General features: G+C 40.5%; 1 protein-coding gene across 1 annotated transcript in view; it reads left to right on the top strand.

Moving 5' to 3' along the window:
- Nucleotides 1-14,990, top strand: part of LHCGR (luteinizing hormone/choriogonadotropin receptor) — a 54,358-nt gene extending 39,368 nt beyond the window's left edge. Inside the window, exons 8-11 of the mRNA XM_047069571.1 lie at nt 1,263-1,337; nt 5,140-5,325; nt 8,561-8,641; nt 13,838-14,990. Coding sequence (XP_046925527.1) covers nt 1,263-1,337; nt 5,140-5,325; nt 8,561-8,641; nt 13,838-14,990 — 1,495 coding nt within the window. The remainder of the gene's footprint in view (nt 1-1,262; nt 1,338-5,139; nt 5,326-8,560; nt 8,642-13,837) is intronic.
- The last annotated feature ends 8,041 nt before the right edge of the window (nt 14,991-23,031 follow it).

Below are 23,031 nucleotides of genomic sequence, written 5' to 3'. Positions count from 1 at the left end.
TCATCTCTTTGAAAGTAGAAATACACCCAGGGGATAGGACTGTGTGAGACTGACGGGTGCATTCTGATGGAAGGGCTGAGGATTTCTGAGGAGAACGCTTAGTAGAAGCATGTGGAAAACAGCCACCCAGGGAGTGAGATGCAGGGGGGGTTGCAGTTTTTAAATGGCAGGCGTGATGTGGAGACATGCAGGAAGACAATGAAGAAGATGGAGAGCTAGGAGACGAACCAGGTAATTGCCTATGCCTCCTGCAAGGGAGGGGAGAGTGAGTGTTGGTCTATTTGTTTTGCCATGTAACACTGTAACAGTGATGCAGGACAATCCTGCTATGCTTCAAATCATCACATCGACAATGGATGCATTTTCCAGAATGCCCTGAGTCACCACTCTTCTGTTGTAGAAAGAAAGTGCTCAAAAGAAGGCTGGCAAGCCTGAGCCCAGGGACCCCGCTCCCAGCTCCCTCGTCCACCCAGAGAGGGGCCTGGGCTTGGAGACACCAGCATGAGGGCCCAGAGCAGGCTGCTCAGCAGCACCAAGCTGAGCTGTTCCTGAACAGTTCACCCTGAGCTGCTTGGAGCTCAAGGAACAGAAGCCTCGAGTAGCTACTGCATAGCAGCGTCTGGTCGTGCCACAGCCTTAACAGCAGTGGTCCTCAACACACACACCTGAGGACTATCATGTACCCAACACGGAACCCCGAGTGGGGCATGCTGGGTGTAGGGCAATTTTCTGCACAGGCTGTCCTTCCTCCCCTTTCCTACCCAGTGAGAATGCATATCTGAAAAGGGTAACTTTGGACCCTACTTTTTCTTTTCAAGTAAGTATTTGCAAACTTCAGCATATTGCTATTAACCAGCTCTGAGGCCTCCAAGGTCAGGGCAGCTGAGCACCTGATACAGAGCAGGCTGCGCCTCCACCCTTCAGCCTTGAACACTGGAGCAGCACTTCCATCCCCGCCCAGCTGTGCGGTAGCAAACCTTCTCGACTCCAGAACAGGAAAGGGTGAGGACTTGAAGCTGCAGGACAAAGCGTTCTACTGAGTGAGGGGGAATCTGCAGGGGAAAGGTGGGCCCAGACACACATGCGGGCAGTTTTACAATAAGCCTGGCACCAGCATGTCTTTTCCCCTTCTTCTACAATCCCCCTTTTCCCTCTACGGCTGAGCACCGCACAGGCAGGCTGCTCCAAACGTGTGCACACGCAGCGGTGACTGTTAACCCACGAAGTGCCAACCCCACTAAGAACACTGTCCTTCCCCACAGGGAGCTCAAGGAAAACACACACCTGGAGAAGATGCACAATGGAGCCTTCTGGGGGGCCACGGGGCCTAGCATCTTGTGAGTACAGTGGTGCTGCCTCTCCTCCCCACCCAGGGGTCCAGCCACACTGTCCCCAGCCCAATTTGTGGACAGTCAGCCTCTGCATGGGAAAGGGCTGCCGTTAACCAATAACACTAACTGGGGGCACTGAAATGACAGAAATCGATGGTCTCCGTTCTAGAGGCTCAGAGTCTGAAATCAGGGTGTCGGCAGGCTCGTTCCTTCTGAGGGCTGTGAAGACAGGATCTATTCCAGGCCTCTCTCCTTGCTGCTGGTCCTTCCTTCTGGTTCTGACAACGTAACTCCAGCCTTAACGAGGCATTCTCTGTGTGTATCTACCTGCCTGTCTCTGAATTTCCCTCCTATTATAAGGACACCAGTCATCCTGGATCAGGGCCCATCCCAATGACCTCATTTTAACACGATTACCTCCGTGAAGATTTCATTTCCAAATAAGGTCACATTCTGAAATACTGGGGCATTAGAACTTCCACGTGAATTTGGGGGAGACACAATTCAGTGTGTAATACCAAGTATGGAGGTCCACCTCATGTGCTAGCACAGGGAAGGCTGCCCACCTGGCATCCACTCGTGGGCATCCAAGGCCAGAGATCAGACTTTCCCGTGGCACTTGTCCAAACAGAGCTGAGCTACTGTGCATCAGGCTCCCTGAGGAGGCAAACAACAGAACCAAGTTTCCTCAACTCTTGGTAGTTTCGTGTGAGGACATGCGAGAAAGTATAAAGGAACAGGAAACTGAATCAAGAGTCTCCTGACAAAGCCTTGGAAATCCTGAATATCCCATAGGAAACGACTGTAGCTGTAGTCAGACTTCGAGGAAAAAGACAACAGGGTTCCAGAGGCTCTGCAGCTCTAACCTGGGGTGACCTCATCTTTCCTCCACAGAGGTGCCAGGCCCTTTACTGCCTACTCTAGTATGCTGTTACTCATTCGCTCAACAAACACTGATTGAACACATCCCGTTTACCAGGCAGCATGCCGGAGAGACTGGTGAGAATAATAGCTCTGGTCCCTGCCTTTAAAGAGATTAGAGTCACCGAGGGGAGACAGCAATAAATAGGCAAACAAGCGGGTGATTTTGAAATTAGGAAAGTGCTAGAAGGAGAGTGAACAGTGTAATCCAGTTCATTTGCTTGCTTATTCATTCAGTCATTCATCCATTCATTTACCCCATAACGATTCTGTAAGTCCCTACTGTGTGCTAGGTACTAGATTAGGCAGAGAGAGAGAAACAAAGCATAAGAAAAAGATGTCTGCCTTCCTTCACAGAATGGGGGAAGACAGACGAGGATCAAATAAGTAAATAAAATATGTAGTATGCAGATGTAGGCGCTGGTTGTGAGGGAGAAAAATTCAGTTGGCTGAAGGAGGAGTTCTAGGGAGAGAGAGTTACCATTTTAAAAAGGATGGTCAGGGAAGACTAACCTGAAAAGTGTCATTTAAGCAAACACCTGAAATAAGTGAGGGAGCAAATTATGTAGGTATTGGCAGGAGGGGCATTCTAGGTAGAGGGAAGGGCAAAGCAAAGGCCCAGAGGCAGGAACTTGCCTTGTGTAATGGAAGAAAAGAAAGGGGACCAGTGTGGCAGAGCAAGCAAAGAGGAGAGTTCTAGAACATAAAGACAGAGAGGTGGCAGACAGCTGGGTCGTGAAGGGCCTTGTGACCATTATAAGGACTTCACCTGTGTTCTGAGATGACATGAGGCTTTACAGTTTTGATCAGGGGAAGGAATGAACCAACCCAGTAATTCTTAATCCTCGAGCTCCTACCAGTATCAACTCATGATTTTGTCTACTTTCCAACTCCCACCATTATTAATCCCAACTCTATTTCTTAGTTCTTGCCCCTATCAACTCCTAAATACTTCTTAACCCTTATTTGCTACTAACTCTTGACTCTGCTTCCTACCCTGCCACTGTCAACCTCTGTGCTACTTCCTAACCCCCACTACTGTCAACCCCAGACAGCATCCAGTTCCTAGCCCACAGCACGGTCAACCCCTGACTTCACCTAATCCCCAGCTCCTGCCAGTATCCATTCTGACTCTACTTCTTAATTCCTGCAACCATCAACCCTTGACTCTGTTTACTTCCTAATTCCTGCCACAAAAACTCCAGACCTTCTCAATTTCCTAACTTCCATCACTCTCAGTCCTCACTCTCTCTCTACTCAACCTCATATTTTTGCTTCCACTACCTCATGGCTCATGCCAAGTGTTTTCTCTGCTGTGTCTCAGCTTCTGCCACCCTACTGCACAGGTCCTGTATGTCTCATGTTCAAAGTACACCAGACTCATAATCGTACAGGTTGGTTGAAGACTTTGCAGTCTAGCACACCCTGTAGGCAGAGCTCTTAGAGCAAGCTGGCTACCAACCCAGCCACTAGATAGCCAAAGGGAGTTGCCTCTGGGTCAGACACAGTATATGATGAAGTTAGTGTGGTCATAAGACACCCTGCCTGCTAGTCTTTGCCTGAAGAGCTGCTTGGTCCACCTGCTTAGAAATAACTGCAAGTACTGGAGACACCAGCCCTGTCTTGGCCAGAACAGTTGGACCAGACCTAGTCTTATTTCATTAAGCAGCTGTTCTCATTACACCCTTAGAATGTAAGTGGTGTCTAGGAGAGTTCCTTCCACCCACAACCCAAAAATACTTCCCCACTGGTCTTCTACTGAGACTGAAAATATATTATGAGAAATTTTACTCCTCCATGATAAGACCTTGCCTTTTCTACAATCCTAATTTAAAATATATACCCCCCTCAAAAAAAAAAAAAAAACCCATCAGACACGCACAAGTCGTGTGCTGTATCCCTAACACATCCAGGATAACTCTATAAAGCAGGATGAGAACACTGGTTACCTAAATCAACGAGGACACAAAAGCAGCAGTAATCTGAAGCCCCTGAGGTAAATTCTGCTGTCTTAACTGTTCCACCAAAGGCCCACACTAGCCATCGCTCCATGTTGTCAAGTTCATCTATCAGTCATCTATTGATCCCCTCCCATGTGCTGGGCACTAAGCATTGGGACAATTTTCTGAGGGGGACTGTGCTGCTGGAAAAGTTTCATGGGGGCATCAGCAGCAACCACTTAGGAGATGGGCAGGATTTCAAAATTTCCACGGACTCTTCTTCCTCTTCACATTTACCTTGTTCTCAGACATTCTCTCAAGTCTAGAAAAGCCAAAAAGTTTGGGACCTTGTTTACAAAACCTAAGCTTTCCACACAGTTCTGCTTGCCCGGCCAAGTGCTTACTTGCTTGCTTTGGACTGGTGAATCCAGTTTGCCTTTAGAGAAGGTGCAGTCTGCATCCCAGGCAGATGACAGCTAAGGCCAAAAGCAGCTCCTAACAGTATAAGCAATCTGTGCTTCATGAAAACCTACCCTGTGGGGCTTGAACAAAGACGGAGGCATCTGAAGCCCTGAGTATTTCCCCCTGGGATACAGCACAAAAGCTGATGTCACTGCATGTGTCTACTGTCTCACAAAGCAAGTAGTTATTTCATGCCTGCTAAGTGGAGAGAGGGAGGAAGGAAGGGGGTGGGGGAGAAATGCTAATGAATGTATGACAGGTGTAAGGAGTTACACTCAACCTTGAAAGGAATAATGGAGTGCATATGAGGAAAAAAAACACAGCATAGATTTTGAATTTTTATCTTAATGAGAGTAACTGAATGGAGAATTAGGGGGAAGGCAAGATGGAGAAAAGATTCCTCAGAATCTAGAACAGTACTATTGCTGAGAGGAGGTTTCATCCTATACAGTAAACAAAAAGGCTTGCTCCTTTCTATTTTTCAGGGATATTTCATCCACCAAATTGCAAGCCCTGCCTAGCTATGGGCTGGAGTCCATCCATACACTCATTGCCACATCATCCTATTCTCTAAAAAAACTGCCATCAAGGGAAAAATTCACCAACCTCCTGGATGCCACACTGACTTACCCCAGCCACTGCTGTGCTTTTAGAAACTTGCCAACAAAAGAGTAAGTAAAAAAAGAAAAAAAAAAAAAAAAGGTAGTGCCTGCCAACCTGTGGCAGAAACAAATTTCAAAACAGTCAACTGGTCGACAGCTTCCTGCCCCTTCACTCCCTGCTCCAGATCAGCTCCAAAGCCATGGGGTCACTTTCAGAGACACAAGAAGAAAATGAGCCATCCTGTTTCTTCCCGAAAACTGATTCCAGTCAATTCACCCTGCAGCTACAAGACCTTTGTAGCCTATTCCAGGATAACTGACTTATAATAACCTTAAATTAGGCTATAATTGCAGTTGCAAAATGGAGTATGAAACTGACATCTTAAAGATCAATTAGCTCTAATCCTTATCAGAGAGCATCATTTTTAAAGAAGGAGGGAAGTAGGCTCAAGAGAGTAAATTTTACCTAATGTCTAAATCCTTAATAATAAAAAAAATGGACATAAAACTCTACAGAGGCTTTTTTTAAAGCTATTTCTCTCCCAGCAAGAAGACCATCTTTCATTTCAGAACAGAATTCTTGCTCTCTAAGGATTAGCTCAGTGCCTGAACAAAAAGGGCACAAGCTCCTGGCTGATTTGAGTCCAGTGGGGGGCATCTTACTGATTCCACTGATACATTTCAATCCAGAATGTTATGACAGGGTGTGCAGGATTTCATTCTTTTCTTAAAGATTGTTTTCCAGAATTTTTTTTTTTTTTACTAAGATGCATAATAAGAAATACCTCTTTTTACACTGCAAACCAGTCAGTACATGTCACATAGGTAACAAATAAAACAATACTTAACTTTTTTACATGTGTGATACACACAGATTTTTCTTATCTATTTTACTCTACTTTATTTCTAAGTGCTAGTCTTATGCACTTTATTGTTTATACGACCCACCAATGGGTCACAACTCGCTGTTGGGAAAACATCTGCCCTAAAGTGTTATTACACAGCCTAAGAAGATATTCTCAATTAACTAGATGAGGCACTGGAAGAGTGACACTAGGATGCTGCTGTTTTTGTGTGGAATCAACCTATTTATAATGAATCAACCAACAACATATTACTGTACATCTACTTTGTGCCTTGCAGAGGTATGTGAAGCTAGATCTGAAGCTTTTGATGTAACCAAGAAGACAGGCCATGCATCATTAACTGAGCTTCAAAAAAATATTAATTGAGCACTTATCTAGTTCCAGACATTGTGCAAAAGTCTGAAGATACAAAAATAACTAAGAGCTCATTCCACCCGGGAAAATCACAAACAGCTGTGTGGTGGTAACACACAAGAGAGCTGATGTTTAAGTACAATATAGCAAATGTAATGGTAGAGCTGAGAACATAACAGAATACTCTGGGAGCACAAAGGAAGAGTTTCTAAACAGCAACAGAACTTACAGAAGACTTCCTGAGGAAATGACTTCCACTGAGTTTTGGAGAAGGGCTAAGAGGTGGCTAGGCAGGTGTGGGTAAAACCATGCTGAGAAGACAAGATAGCTCATGTGAAAGCACAAAGGCAAGAGACAAAGGATGGAAATCCCTCAGAAAAACTGGAACAAGATGACTTATGGGTACGTGGAGGACACAGAGAGAGACAGTTGTGATGGGCTCTGAGTGCTGGGCCAGGTTGTTCAGAGGATGGGGAACCACTGACGAATTCAAAGCAAAATTACTCAGATTTGCTTTTGTCAAACAACACTCCAGCAGCTCTAGAGGATGGCTTGGAGGTGAGCAAAGCTGGTGAGAGACCGATTAGGAGAACAATACAGACCCTGGTTTATGATAAGGCTGATTCTGGACACCTCAAATTTTGTGGCAAAGAGGGCACATCCCTTCTGAAATTACTGGCATATAAAAAAGCTAGTTCAGGGCTTTTTATTCTAGTACATGAAAGAGACTACCTCTGGGTAAAAAAGGTGGGGAGAGGATTATGCAGTTGTAGGCCAGTATCAAAGTGAGATAGGAATACAGTCACACAGAGGTTGTCTTGATTGGGATTACAAGCTTTAAGTGACTCCCTCTATATCCCTAAAGCTCCAAACCTTGGATGCTAGGGAGATGGGACAGCCTGAAGCTGGGCCAGTGGAATGTTTATGTAAACTCTAAGTCACCCCCCTGCCCTGCAGCTGCTGAGCCTGGATAACACACACAGCTGCCTGGGCAGATGGTCCCAAAGACCTCCTTGGTATCTATGATTAAAATTTTTAAAAAAAGTAGATGGAACTCAGTGCTATGAACTGAAGGCTAAGAACAAACACATTTCCTGTTAACTATAGATTGGTTCACACACAGTATCTCTAGGTATCAGATACAGAGACAGCATCAAAACACACACACACACACATACACACACACACTTTGTCCAAATTTGAGGATTTATAAGGCTGACTCAAAATAACAAGCTGATTAATTTTTGAAAGTGAGTCCAGTAGGTCAAATAGTTCTGCTATATTATCCACCTTCCTGCTTTGCATACAAAGTTGTTTGTATAAGGAATTATCTTGTTAATGCTGGAGAAGAATAACATAGAAATTTCCAATTTCGACTGCCTCATTTCTCCTTCCTCCTTAGGAAAGGTTGGGTTTCTCACCACCTTCTCTCCTTCCCTCTATTTCTTCATCCAGTTTTCCTGTGTGCCTCCCTTTGGTTTCACCTTAGGAATATAATAAGTATAGGCCCCTTTTAATTTATTGATACTTTTTCCCTTTCCATTAGGCTAAGCTTCTTGCAATGATGGAGGAGTAGAGAACACCCACATATATTTCTGCACATAAGGAAACAAAGCAGAAAATTCACATCATCATGTCAGGTCCAGTATCTTCAAATCCTCACAGAAAATAGTTCCTAGTTACAATTCAAAGCCATGAATTCTGAATGGCTATTTGTTGTTCATCACGAGCAATGTGGTAAGGAGAGTGGGGAGGGGCAAACCCTCATATACCATAAGGGTAGTTTTTAATAAGCATCGAAAAATCTGTGATTCAATATGACCAATTTAAGTTTTTTCATCTCTGGAGCCCACACAAAACACTTAGCATTCAGAAGCATTTTATCTAAGCTGGAAGCCCTCTAATGACAATGCCAAAGCCTTCCCTCTTTCCCGGGAAAATGTTTCAGTCAGGACAATGGTGCAGAACACGACTGGCGTAATGGGCAAAGAATTTGGATGAACAAAGCACAAATAGACATGATCATGTTTAGTTTAAAGACCAAAGGCTCAACTGCTTTTTTTTTTAAACCTCTTTTCTTTCAGGCAGAATTTTTCATTTTCCATTTTTGAAAACTTTTCCAAACAATGTGAAAGCACAGCAAGGAGACCAAATAATGAAACACTGTAAGTATTTGCATGCAAAGAAACTCAGGAAACCATGTCTTGTTCTGTGTGCACCTTATTATTATCAGTGCCAATGCTTTTCTTTTGATAAAAGTCTTCATTGGAGGGATGTTTGCAAAGCACTTTTTAATAGATTTAAAATGGGAATTTTTTCTTTACAAGTGGCATCCAGTTGAACATTTAACTGTTTAAAAAAACCTCTTTAAAAAAATGTATCTACACATTCATTCTATAATTAAATTCTCCAAAGAAATTAAAATTTTTACTTGCAGGTATTTTGAGGTCACTTAGGGCTTGTTAAAATGACTTCATTTAAAAAAAAATGACTTCATTTTTAGGAATTTTCACTAGTCAGTGGTCAGCATTCCACAAAGATTAACTGATTGCAAACACGGCTTCTAGAAGCAGTCACTTCCCTTCAAAGAGATTCAGGCCACCTTGACTACTATGCTCTGGAGCTTAAAATTATTCAACCTCAGTGCTATCACTAACATACACTGGATGGGAGATCCGTTTCTATTCTACTGACTGACTTTTTTAACATTTTTCCTGGCTGCCTTGGCATTTCACCTACCTTCAAATGTAAAAGATCATGCCTCAAAAGATACTCCCAGCATCCCTAGGCCACATTTACTGTGATTTAGAAGTTTTATTATTCCCCCCATGTGTCCTTCAGGCTACAAAACCTGATACCCTTCTAAAACACCTTGCCATTCTCCATTCCCTCTTCTACATCTTTTTTCTTTTCTCTTGTTTTTTTTTTTCCCTATCAATCTGCAAGTTATGTAGAGGCAGCAGGGTGGTATGTTGGAAGGACCTTGGGCTTTGGGGCTTCTCAAAGTTGGATGTGAATCCTTGGCAGTAATGTTCCTGTAACACTGGGTATCCCTGGACAATAATTACCTTTTTTGAGACATTTTCCCTCATCTGCAAGGGACAGCAGAAATATTTGGCTTTCAGAGCCATAAAAGTGAAGAGAGTTGTTACAAAATGCAACAGCATCTGGGGTACATTAGAAATACCATACTCTGTATCCTTTTTTCTTTCATTTAGGTCCAACACCAACTGTCCTCCAGTGTTCTTTTTCCTCACCCTCCCTGCTCTTGTCTGGATGGTCTGTCGGTCACCTTCCATTAACTTTTTTGCAACCTGTGGCTTTTTCCTCATCAACAGGAAACGCTTCTGGCTGGAGTCACTGGTAGCCTCAAGGGTAGTTTTGGGGACAAGAGACGTTAGCCCACTCTCAATCATCCTCATCAGCCCCACCCCAAGCCTTCCCAAAGAAGTCTACAGTCTTGAGTTTCCTATGCTAACACTGCTGTAAAACAAATCCCCTAATGTCCAGCATCCCCAAAACTATGTGAAATTAGTACATAAACTCTAGGTAAAAAGAATGTGCTCCCTGTGAAATCCCCTTGCCCCCTTTCCCACCACAATGCTATTCCTAAGCCCCTGGAGGTGAGAAATTCTAGAGCCAGTCACTAAGCCCTACCTACTCTCCCCAACGTATCAGTGTCCTTGCTCTTATTTATGGCTGGTCCCTTTGTTCTCCTACAGTCCCCGTCTTTCCTCCTGTCTTTGTTCATTGGAATTGGAGTGGCCCCTCCTTCCTCTGACTCAGTGTTGTAGGCCTATTCGAGTCCATTCAGACCCTTCAGTACTGAAGACAGCTCCCTGCCGGGTTTTGTCAATAAGCATGAGGCTCCCCTCAGGAGCTGTCCCAGGACACAAACCTAAGTAGCAGGTAGGTATTTGGTCTGAAGGCAAATCACCAAGGAGAAAAATTGCTAGACATATGCTCAGTAGGGCAAAAAAAAAAAAAAGAAAAAAAAAAAGAAAGAAAGAAAAGAAAAAGAAAAAGAAAAAGAAAAAAAGAAAGGAAAAAGGACCAGAGGAGTGAGACAAGGAACACGTTTGACCTCTTACTGATAGAAATTTATTCAGAAATCATGGCAGAATTTTTCGAAGCTTTGAATTAGTGCTTCTGAAGTAGTTTTACTGGTAGCAGCTAAAGTAGTTTTGATAAGGGGAAAGCAGCAAAGGAAATAAGGCAGAAATAGTTGGAAAGTTTTCACCTGATTTAATAAAGGCTATTATTTTGGAGGAATCCTCCAGGGAACTTGCTTAAAACACAAGTTCCTGGGCTCTGTCCCTAGAGAATTTGATCCAGGGTTTGTAGTCAAGCCAGGAATCTGCACTTTAACAAACAGCCTGGTGATTCTGATGGAAGTGGTCCAAGGACCACACTTTGAAAAGCACTGACAGAGACAGTGACATATAGGAAAGGCCATACACTACGGACATGAAGACCTACTGATGCCACTAGAGCCTAGTGCTGAGGGACCTTGAGCTAATCACTTGCCTTCTTTAATCTTAGTTTCCTTACCAATAAAATGAGGGGTTCGGTGAGATGTCTTTAAGAACAATTCTAATACTGGGGTGCCTGGGTGGCTTAGTCAGTTAAGTGTCTGACTTTGGCTTAGGGCATGATCTCATGGTTCATGGGTTCGAGCCCCGCATTGGACTCTGTGCTGACAGTTTGGAGCCTAGAGCCTGGAGCCTGCTTCGGATTCTGTGTCTCCCTCTCAGTCTTCCCCTCTTCGCTTGTGCTCTGTGTCTCTCAAAAATAATTAAAATTTTCTTAAAAAGAACTTTTCTAATGCTAATAACCTATTTCCTTACATCATTCTTTATAACCACCACATCGTTTTAAATATTAAAAAAAAAACAGATATTCTTTTAATGGGCATGAGATGAGGACAAATGTACCCTTATTTAGTAATAAAGCAGGTGAGTTTCCTGTGCAATGTTCTGTACATAGCAACAATCCTTCACTAGTTCCAAAATGGTTTCTAAGAATTTCTAGCATCATCTTGGAGTCCCAGATCATGGATTTCTTTTTATTCTTTTTTTTAATCTATGTTATTTCCCTTCAGTAATTGTACTGCTCAAATATGTCATTTCATCCACTCACTGAACTAGGTTCACACTTTCCTGTTCAGAACAGGAGTAGCTAAGTTTTGAGAGTAGAGAAAAATACTCTTTTAATGTATGAGGGACCCTAAGGTAAAATACTATTTGTAATGGCCCTGACAGAAAAATTATGCCCATTTCTCTAGCTAGCAAGATTATATTAGCAGACTGTGAGCGAAGAGAAAATTTGTTGAGCCTACATGCATCATACTGTACACACTCATTGTCCCTGTATCTTTTCAATTCCTCTCAGGGCCAGGATCACCCTGGTTTATTCACTCCACAAGCATTTATTGGATAGTCTGAGCCAAAACTGTGTGAGGCACTGAGAGTTCAGAAATAAATAAGACCTAGTACCCTGCCTCCCAAGCTATCAAAGAATAGCTTCACAGACTATTAAAGAAGCCACCCATCATCACACAACGGCAGTACGGTTTGATAATTACAATAGAACTTAAGTGCAGCCATGGCAGAGAGAAGGGGTGATAAACTCCTTAGGGGTGTGAAATCAAGAAAGGCTTCACAGAGGGGCTTACCTTTAAGAGTAAGAAGGAATTCACCAGAGATGAGGAGAAGGCAAGAAGAAGAAATAGCACATACAAAGACAGAAGGATGAAAGAGTAGATTCTGAGAGCCACAGTCATTTCATGTAACCAAAGGGAAGATTGCACAAGCAATCTGCAAGAGATAATTATAAGAATCCCTAACTTTTAGTGAGCACTTAATATGTGCCAAGTATTATTCTAAACATTCTGTAGGTAGTAATATAGTTAATCCTTAGCACAACCTTCCTGAAGGAAGTATGATTAGTATCTCTATTTGGCAAATGAAGACCTTGTGGCACAGAGATGGTAAGTAAACCTCCCACCCAGGTTTACACAGCCTGTAAAGTCAGTCTTGCTCCAGAGCCCAGGTTTCGAATTGTGCAGCACTGTTGCTTCTTGTAAATGAGACTGGAGGACGAGGCATAACCCAAATCATTCGAGGTTATCACAAGGAGTCTGGATTTTATCCCACAGACAACAAGAACCTAGCAAAAGTTTGAATTAATAGATCTGTACTTAAGAAGGGTCATTCTATGGGGCGCCTGGGTGGCTCAGTCAAGTTAAGCATCCGACTTCAGCTCAGGTCATGATCCTATGGTCTGTGAGTTCGAGCCCTGCATCCGGCTCTGTGCTGACAGTTCAGAGCCTGGAGCCTGCTTTGGATTCTGTGTCTCCCTCTCTACCTCCCCTCCACTTGCACTCTCTCCCTCAAAAATAAACATTAAAAAAAAAGTAAAGAAAAGCCATCGTAGGAGGAAGGTACAGATGGAGCAAGAGAGGGCCAAAATTAGAGGAAAGATGCTGGGGGGAAACTAATGTAATTGTCCTACAAGAGAGGATGAAAATCTTAACATAATTATTAGCAGTGGGTTTGGGAGGAAGAGGTTAGCAGAGTTGGGATTGTTCCTTCACTAGAGTTGGAACCCCTCTTCAAACTACTCTCTGAATTTGACTCATACCCCTAAGGAGTATCTATTTTCACCATTTCTCCCTATTGTCCATATCTGTATTTGGCTTCAGCTCCTGGGTTTCTGATTGTCCATCCCTGGTTTCCACTTCTTACCTGGGCTATTTGATTAGCCAGGGACCAATGTTGAAGCTAGTCTACCCACAGCTGATAATCTTCGGCAGTGTGAGCCCTTCAGTCCCATTAGTGTTCTACCAAAGACACATGGCTTGACAGCAGTTTGGCAACTAAATGAGATAAATACCTAGGAAAATGCCAAGAAAGGGTTCTTGTAGACATAGCAAGCATATACTGTGTCTCTAAATTTGTTTTCCAAAGAAAACTCATCTGTTGTAAACAGCTTCATAAGTCTGTGCATCAACAGGAGATACATATACATATATATATATATATATATATATATATATATATATATATATATATATATTGCTTTTCATTCCCTAAAGAAATTCCTATTTCCATTCAGAATTCTAAGATAATTTAACAAATTGTTTAACAATAATTTAACAAATAATGTTTATTTGTTAATAATTTAACAAATAAACATTATTTGTTAAAAATTTAACAAACCTAAGACTGAGGCTGTTGTGGCTTTGTTCCCTTTTGTTTCATAGGCTTAAAAAAAAAACACTAAGGATGACTCATTTTTTTAAATACAAAGAATCATAGAAAATCTCAAGTTTACATTGAGACAAAATATTCTTCTTACAGTTATTCTGCCATCTTTGCTGAGAGTGAACTGAGTGCCTGGGATTATGACTATGGTTTCTGCTCACCCAAGACACTCCGATGTGCTCCCGAACCAGATGCTTTTAATCCCTGTGAAGATATTATGGGCTATGACTTCCTTAGGGTTCTGATTTGGCTTATTAATATCCTAGCCATCATGGGAAATGTGACTGTCCTCTTTGTTCTCCTGACTAGTCGTTATAAACTAACAGTGCCCCGTTTTCTCATGTGCAATCTCTCCTTTGCAGACTTTTGCATGGGGCTCTATCTGCTGCTCATTGCCTCAGTTGATTCCCAAACCAAAGGACAATATTATAACCATGCCATAGATTGGCAGACAGGGAATGGGTGTAGTGCAGCTGGCTTTTTCACTGTATTTTCAAGTGAGCTTTCTGTCTACACACTCACAGTTATCACACTAGAAAGATGGCACACTATAACCTATGCTATTCAGCTGGACCAAAAACTGCGTTTAAGACATGCCATTCCTATTATGCTTGTAGGATGGCTCTTTTCTACTCTAGTTGCCATGTTGCCCCTTGTGGGTGTCAGCAATTACATGAAGGTCAGCATTTGTCTCCCCATGGATGTGGAAACCACTCTCTCACAAGTCTACATATTAACCATCCTGATACTCAATGTGGTGGCCTTCATCATCATTTGTGCTTGCTACATTAAAATTTATTTTGCAGTTCAAAATCCAGAGCTGATGGCTACCAACAAAGATAAAAAAATTGCTAAGAAAATGGCGGTCCTCATCTTCACTGATTTCACCTGCATGGCACCTATCTCTTTTTTTGCCATCTCAGCTGCCTTCAAAGTGCCCCTTATCACAGTAACCAATTCTAAAGTTTTACTGGTTCTATTTTATCCTGTCAATTCTTGCGCCAATCCATTTCTGTATGCAATTTTCACAAAGGCATTCCAAAGGGATTTCTTTCTGTTGCTGAGCAAATTTGGCTGCTGTAAACATCGGGCTGAACTTTATAGAAGGAAGGATTTTTTGGCTTATACCTCTAACTGCAAAAATGGCTTCACTGGATCAAATAAGCCTTCTCAGTCCACCCTGAAGTTGTCTACATTGCACTGTCAATATACAGCTATCCCAGACAAGACTTGCTATAAAGAATGTTAACTGTTTTATCAGTAACCACATTATTGAGTAGTGCTTAAACATGTAAAAAATAATCTGTACCAGTAATTTTAACATAAACAGTTGGTGTTAGGAAACTATTTATTCTCAAGCACATTGAGCAAAAACAAGATATCTACCTAGCTCAAAGTGTTGTCCATGACCATTGCCAATCTAAAAACTACTTGTCATTGGTACATGATGACACAAAATACAAAAACTGAAAGTGTGTAGAAACATTTCTAGCAATTTTGACAGAGTAATTTAATGTCTGTTGAATCTAGTTCTTTTGAATGAGGTGGTATTTTACATATCTTTGCTTCTTTCTCATTTCACCTTTGTAGTAATTTTTACTGCAATTTATAGTCCATTACAGATTTGAAATTTAAAATAACTGGTTCTTTTCCTCAGATAGTTTGAAAAACACACTGCAGGGATGCACTGTCCAATCTGGTAGCCACTAGCCATATGCAGCTAAATTAAAATTAAAATGTAATTTCTCCCATAGAATTTCTAGAAGAAACTATAGGCTGTAATTTCTTTGACATTGGCCTTAGCAATACTTTTCTAGACAGTATCCTCGGGCAAGAAGAGCAAAAGTAAAAATATATGCAAATGATATATCTGATAAGGCATCAATATCCAAATATATATATATATAAAGAAGTCAACATCAAAAAAAATCAATCTGATTTTAAAATGGGCAGAGAACCTGAATACACATTTTTCCAAAGAAGATAAAACAGATGGCCAACAGATACATGAATAAATGTTCAACATCACGAATCATAAGGGAAATGCAAATTAAAACCACAGTGGGATACCACCTTACACATGTGAGAATGGCTACATTCAAAAAGACAAGACATAACAAGTGTTGGCGAGGATGTGGAGAAAAGGGAAACCTTGTCCACTGTTGGTAGGAAGGTAAATTGGTGCAACCACTGTGTAAAACAGTATGGGGCTCCTCAAAAAATTGAAAATAGAAATCCCATCCAACCCAATAATTCAACTTCCAGGTATTTATCCAAAAAAAAAAAAAACACACACTAATTTGAAAAGATATATGACCCCTTTGTTTATTGAAGCATTATTTACAATAACCAAGCTATAGAACCAACCCAAGCATCCACAGACAGATGAATGGATAAAAAAGATTTGGAAAATACACACACACAGTGAAATACTACTCAACCGTAAAAAAGAATGAAGTTTTGTCATCCATGAATGGATGGACCTAGACATGGACCAAAAAGGTACTATGCTAAGTGAAATGAGTCAGACAGAGAAAAGAAATACTATATGACTTCACTTACGTGTGGACTCTAAAAATCAAAACAAACTGAAGAAACTTCCTCATAAATACAAAGAACAGGGGCGCCTGGGTGGCGCAGTCGGTTAGGCGTCCGACTTCAGCCAGGTCACGATCTCGCGGTCCGTGAGTTCGAGCCCCGCGTCGGGCTCTGGGCTGATGGCTCGGAGCCTGGAGCCTGTTTCCGATTCTGTGTCTCCCTCTCTCTCTGCCCCTCCCCCGTTCATGCTCTGTCTCTCTCTGTCCCAAAAATAAATAAACGTTGAAAAAAAAAAAATTTAAAAAAAATAAAAAAATAAATACAAAGAACAAATTGGTTGTTGCCAGAGGGGAGAAGGGTGGCAAAATAAGCAAAATAGGTAAAGAGGATAAAATGGTACATATTTCCAGTTATAAAATAAATAGGTCACAGGCATAGAAAAGTACAGCGTAGAGAATAGAGTCAATAATATTGTAATAACTTTGTATGATGATAGACGGTAACTACACTTACCTGGTAAGCATTTTGTAATTTATATAACTGTGAAATCACTATGATTTACACCTGAAACTAATATAATGTTATAGGGTCAACTTTACTTCAATTAAAAATTTTTTTAAAATGTTTAAAAACTTTGTGTGATACTATAATGGTGTATACAGGTCATTATACATTTACCCAAATCCATAGAATGAATGCCAGGAGTGAACTCTTATGTAAATTATGGACTCCGATGAGTCAAAAGAGGTTCACCAATTGTAGGGTATGTGCCACCCTTGTAGAGAATATTGGTGAGGGGGGAGGCCATGTGTTGTGTGGCAGGGGGAGTGGGTATATGGGAAATCTATGTACCTTCCACCCAATCTTGCTGTGAACCTAAAACTACTCTAAAAAATAAATTTTACTACAATTAAAATTTTTGAAAGCAAAAAAATTAGAAATTAAAAAATAAAATAAGTTGCACACATCAGTACTCATCAGCCTATCTATACACTTCAGCATGGTTATCACTAACCAAGGCTCAATATTTATTTACATTTTAGGTGAGACTTACACATAGTAAAATGGACAAATACCAAGCATACCACTTAGTTTTGAGAAGAGCATACATCCATGTGATCCCAAACCTCTATGAAGACATAGAACACTATCACCTTCAGAAAGTTTCCTCATGCCCCTTCTTTGTTAATCCCTCACTCCCACCACCACCCCAGTGGTAACAATGGTTCTGATTTTTTCCCCATAGATTAGTTTTGCCTGTTCTAGAACTTCATATAAATGGAATCATACAGTATATACTCCTGTGTAAGACTTCTCTGACTCAACACAATGTTTCTGCTATTCATCCAGGCTGTTGTTTGAATTAGTAGTTTTCTTTTCATTGTTGAATAGTCCATTCCATTTCATTGCCAAGTTATATGAATATAACACTGTTTTCCACTCTTCCACTGATGGATATCTGGGTTATTTCCAGTTTTTAGCTCTCCTTTGACATTTTATTATATAAATGTATAGTCATAACTAGACTATGTATTTAATCTACATTCAACCTTTATGTCATTGTGCAAAGTGATCCAAATAGATAAAAGATTTCATAAAATTTACAAAGTATCTCTTCTCTGTATGTTTTTCACATTTCTGACTTTTCTACCATATAACTAGTTACTTCTCTTTACTCTTTACATTTACAGATGCAATCCTCTCTGGTAAGCTAGTGTTCTAGAATTTGTCTCAGTGATATGAGAGAATACTAATTAGTTGTGTGCTACATACATACACAATAAACTTTTTGATTAATTCATAAATCCCAGAACCAAAAGAACTAAGTAAGCAAAAAAGAAGGTAAAACAAAAAAATAAAATATATCCTTGTGGAGAAACTACTTAAATTATGTCTTCTTAAAATACTCTTTGAGCCAAGGTACTTGGACACATACTCTGAAAATAACTTTTATGGCCTTTTCCACAAATATTTTTATTCTCTACATTATAATTTAAGTTACAGCATAGACCTACAGTTTACTATCTCCCTCATCCTCTTATTATTCTCTACATTATAATTTAAGTTACAACATAGACCTACAGTTTACTATCTCCCTCATCCTCTTATCTTTTCACTCACTAAGACCCGCCAGCTGTTCCTTTCAATTGTCTTCCACATCAATTCTTTATTTTGCATTCTTGCTGTCACACAGACACTTCAGGCCATTTCCCCTTACCTCAGAAGTGCTATCAAATCTCCTCCATTTTTGTTCATATCCTATCTTTGCCATGTCCATACTCTCATATCCACCACTGATTAATCTTCCTAAAATCCTATTTCATCCTATTACTTACATGCCAAAGACCTGAGCAGCTCATCAGTATGTATAAATTTAAGTTTTAGCTCCTATCCTAACATTCAAAGAGCTCCAGAACTCATTCTCAAAAACCTGCTCACTTGATCTGCTGCTCTTCTTCTGCAGGCAACACATTGTCCTACTTGCCTTTCCTTAGCTGTGCCCCATGCTTCTGCATTCTGGCACCCATACCACTAGGACCATGTGGAATACCCTCTTCCTTACCTGCCCTCCTTGGGCACCCTTTAAGACCCAGCCACAGGTTTATCTTTGCTACCAAGCTCTTCTTAATTCACCCTCTCCCTAATCCATGGAATTTAAGACACCTCCTTTACCTGAAATAAAGCAGGGCGTAGACAATAAATAAGTGACCCAAAGTGATGTCTCTCTTTGGACTTCTTTTGCACTTGTCGTCCCTCTCACTCATTTTTTATTCTACATGGCTGGGTGTTACTACCTTTACACATCTATCTCTTATTTCACCTATCTTATAAATTTCTTTAGTGATACACTCATCTCTTTCACTTGTTTCTCCCACTATATCTATCCTAGAATCTTACACATATTAGGTGATTAATCATTTTTTTCAGCTGATTCACTTTTACAACTAAAAAATAAAACAAATCCTTATGAAGAAGCATTTCCCTTATGAGATGGTCTTATAGAAAGCATTTGTATTCTTAATCTGTGTAATCCTTCATACATAAATTATAAAAATATCAAACGCTCCAGAAATTTTTTTCTATCTTGTGGGGGGGTTTTATACCACGCTAGAGATTATCATTGGCAGATTGCCAAATGACTAAGAAGCATTATTTAATCAAGAATAACTCATCTAAATTTACAGCATATTTTTAAAAGTTACTTTGTCCTCCATTCCTAACATTTGCTGTAAAGGGCCTGGTTTTAGTTTCCTCAGAAATGTATTAAGTCCAGGGGCACCTAGGTGGCTCAGTCAGTTGGGCAACTGACTTCGGCTCAGGACATGATCTCATGGTTCGTGAGTTTGAGCCCCGCATTGGGCTCTGTGTGGACAGCTCAGAGCCTGGAGCCTGCTTTGGATTCTGTGTCTCCCTCTCTCTCTGCCCCTCCCCCACTCACACTCTGTCTCTCTCTCTCAAAAATAAATATTTTTAAAAATAGTTTTTAAAAATGTATTAAGTCCACATGTAAATTAAGAATCTTTATGTCACAAAGATTTCAATAAATGTGTTCCTAACTGGAAATAATCTCTTCTTCAAAATGTCCAATATTTTATTGAGTTTCTTCCTAAGAGTTATTACCATAGCCTTCCTATTTATAATTTAGCTTTCTAGTTATAATTCACAAAGTTCCCACATGGCATATTAGAGTATATTTAGATGAAAACAGCATAATATTAACCTAATAACAGGAGTCAAAAGAAAATCCCCACTAAATTCCCCAGCTCACTACTCCAATTAAATGTTGCTATTCATTCTAAAGTTATGTATTTTCCTACACAACTAAAATTACTGAAACTGAGTGCTTCGGCCAAAACTGTAACCTCTTTGCCCTGTGGAGTGTGAGCTGTGCAGATGATTATGTGCACAAATTATAACACATTGAGTAAAATAGGTAAAGAAGGTATTCCAGGCAAGGTCAGTTGGTCAGTCCCTAAGAGACTAACTGTACAAATTCAGCAAGATCTTCTTAGCGTGCAGGGAAAGGTGGAAAGTATGTAAGAAAGCACTGTAGGATGTGAGCATGAGAAAAAGTTTGAAATCGGAATTAGGACACATGATACTTTCACAAATTTCATTTAACACAGAAAACTGTAACCTCTATAATAGAGACACTTTCTCCACTTATAAAAGAGTACAGGATGACATTTGCCAAGGTACTGTATTTACAAGAACTTAGAACCTACCTTATGGAATTTTGTTATAATATACAACAAGAAATGCTCAAGCTTGGACATAATGAGTAAAAGTACTAACTACCATATCAAAGCCAAACCTCAGATAAATACCACCTGTAGGATTTATAGAATAATTTTTTCTTTAAAATGCACTAAATAGGATTTGTCTTGCTCTATTTAGCATATGAAATGACAATATTTAACAGGGTTTTTTTTGTTTATTTATTTTTTTAGATTCATTTATTTTTGATAGACAGAGCACAAGTGGGGGAAGGGCAGAGAGAGAAGGAGACACAGAATCCGAAGCAGGCTCCAGGCTCTGAGCTGTCCACACAGAGCCTGACGCAGGGCTTGAACTCAAACCGTGAGATTGTGACCTGAACCGAAGTCGGATGCTTAACCCACTGAGCCACACAGGTGCCCCATTTTTTGTTTGTTTTTTTTAAGAGAGAGAGAGAACATGTGTGAGGTCAGGGAGGGGTAGAGAGAAAGGCAGACAGAGGATCAGAAGCAGGCTCTGCACTGACAGTAGAGAGTCCGATGCAGGGCTTGAACTCACAAACCACGAAATCATGACATGAGCCTAAGTTGTATGCTTAACCAACTGAGCCACCCGGGCACCCTGTAATATTTTTTTTAACTATGAGTCATGACTCATCAGTACGTAGTGAAATCAATTTAGTGGGTCAAGACCATCAATTTTTAATGCAATAGAACAGAATCAAACAGAAAATATAGGCCATTACATGCTAAAGATAAGAATAATTTTCTGAAACTTTAATTTGTATTATGTGTGTCTATATCCATGCAAACATATACTGGTTAATTTCTTAGTGTAGATCCTGGCTAAAAAAGAAATGAAAATCACTGATTTAGACAACTTCTCAAGAAGTAGGATTTTTTTCCTAGGATTATTTGAGACTAATAAAAGGGCACCAGGTCGAAAATAGAGAATCTCTTAGCAGCCACCACTAAAACTATCATTTATATTAGTATGCCAAGATTGTTAGCTTTGTTTTGTTTTGTGGTAAGCTTACTTTTAAATTGATTTTTTGCATTTTAAAGGATCAGGGGCCTGAGGGCATGCAGAGACACAAATGGGGCAAGTGTGACTTTTTTCTCTAATGATAAAAAATAAAGAGGACCACATAAATAAATAAAGAGGATCAATATAATAATAGTATTTGTGATACACCATTTTTAAAAAATTGCTGAGGCAAAGTGAGATTTTAAAATCCACAGTGGAAAAGAGGAAGGGAATTTTAAAAACACCTGTTATTGCCTCTCCCAAACACTTAAACCAACACATTAAACCCCAATTCCCAAGTGAATGGACCCTGTCAATAAATTCCACCCTTAATTTGCAATAAAGTTTGTCTAGGACAAGTACAGAATGATTGGATGATGCTGGGAGGAAGAAAACAAGAAGAACACTAGAAGTATACTCTTCAGTCCTGGATGGGTACATTTCAGGAATAAACACAACAAATGAGTTCCCTCTTTTTGCCTTCCATGTAGAAGAGACAGACATTTCATGGTAGACAACATTCATAAAGAACCCATAGCTCCCAAAGTTCTCAAGAACCAGACAAGGATCTGGGATAGCAGTGGTCATAGGGAAAGGGATAATCACTCTGAGGATGAAGAGGGCATAGCTGGCAAATCTGGTTAGAAGTGCAACACTAGTACTAACTGAATCCTCCTGCAGCTGCCAGCTTTAGGCCAAAGACAGCACCCCACAAATGTTGTTCAAGAACCAGAAGAGATGAATGCAGATTTTGAAAAGATCTACCAGTAGCTGAGTCCCTTGGGTAGGACAGGACAAGTACTGGAATAAATTAAACTCTTCAAGTGGGATTGCCTCTGAAAAAGAAATGAGGAATTCGCCCTGTGACCACCCAAACCCAAGTATCTAATCCTTGGGGAGGTTTCAGAGACCATTACCTACTCATTTCACTACCGGTTTTTGTATGAGAGTTACGATCCTGGAGAACACCAATTAGGGCCAAAACCAGGATCTTAGAGACCACGTATACTCTACCTGTTAAGAGAAGCAGAATGATGGGGAAATGTTCCTTTGAGGAATTTGAATCTACTAAGGAAAAGAATATTACCGAACAGCTTACTAAGATATCAGTTTGCTTTGTTTTTACTGCTGCAGGAAAATGAGACCTACTGTGCATTGCATTTTCTCTCCCTGATTTTAAGATAGTTATCCAGGTCTTTCTGTGTCAAATGAGATTGCCTGACCAAAACAGAAGGTTCCTGAAGAATGCATCTCTTCTTGACTTTTACTTTGGAAAACCTAAACTGAATGAGGGGATTCCCTGGGAGAGCAAAGGAAGAGAGATAGTGTCTTTCAGGGGGAAACAGAATGCAAAGCGGTCTTCCACTGTTACGAAAAAGAGGAAAAAGAAAAAAAACAGGGATAGAGAAAAACCCACCATGACTAAGAATAGAGAAGTCTGAAGTTTCAAGAAGTAGAATGGGAACTAACCACTTCCTCACAACTCTCAGGGAGATAGCAACATATGA

The sequence above is a fragment of the Lynx rufus genome, unplaced genomic scaffold (assembly GCF_022079265.1).
Source record: "Lynx rufus isolate CCGP_SWC_20201006 ecotype Redwood Valley unplaced genomic scaffold, mLynRuf1.p SCAF_8, whole genome shotgun sequence".
In the NCBI taxonomy this organism is placed as follows: Eukaryota; Metazoa; Chordata; class Mammalia; order Carnivora; family Felidae; genus Lynx; species Lynx rufus.
This window is presented reverse-complemented; position numbering and strand designations above follow the sequence as displayed.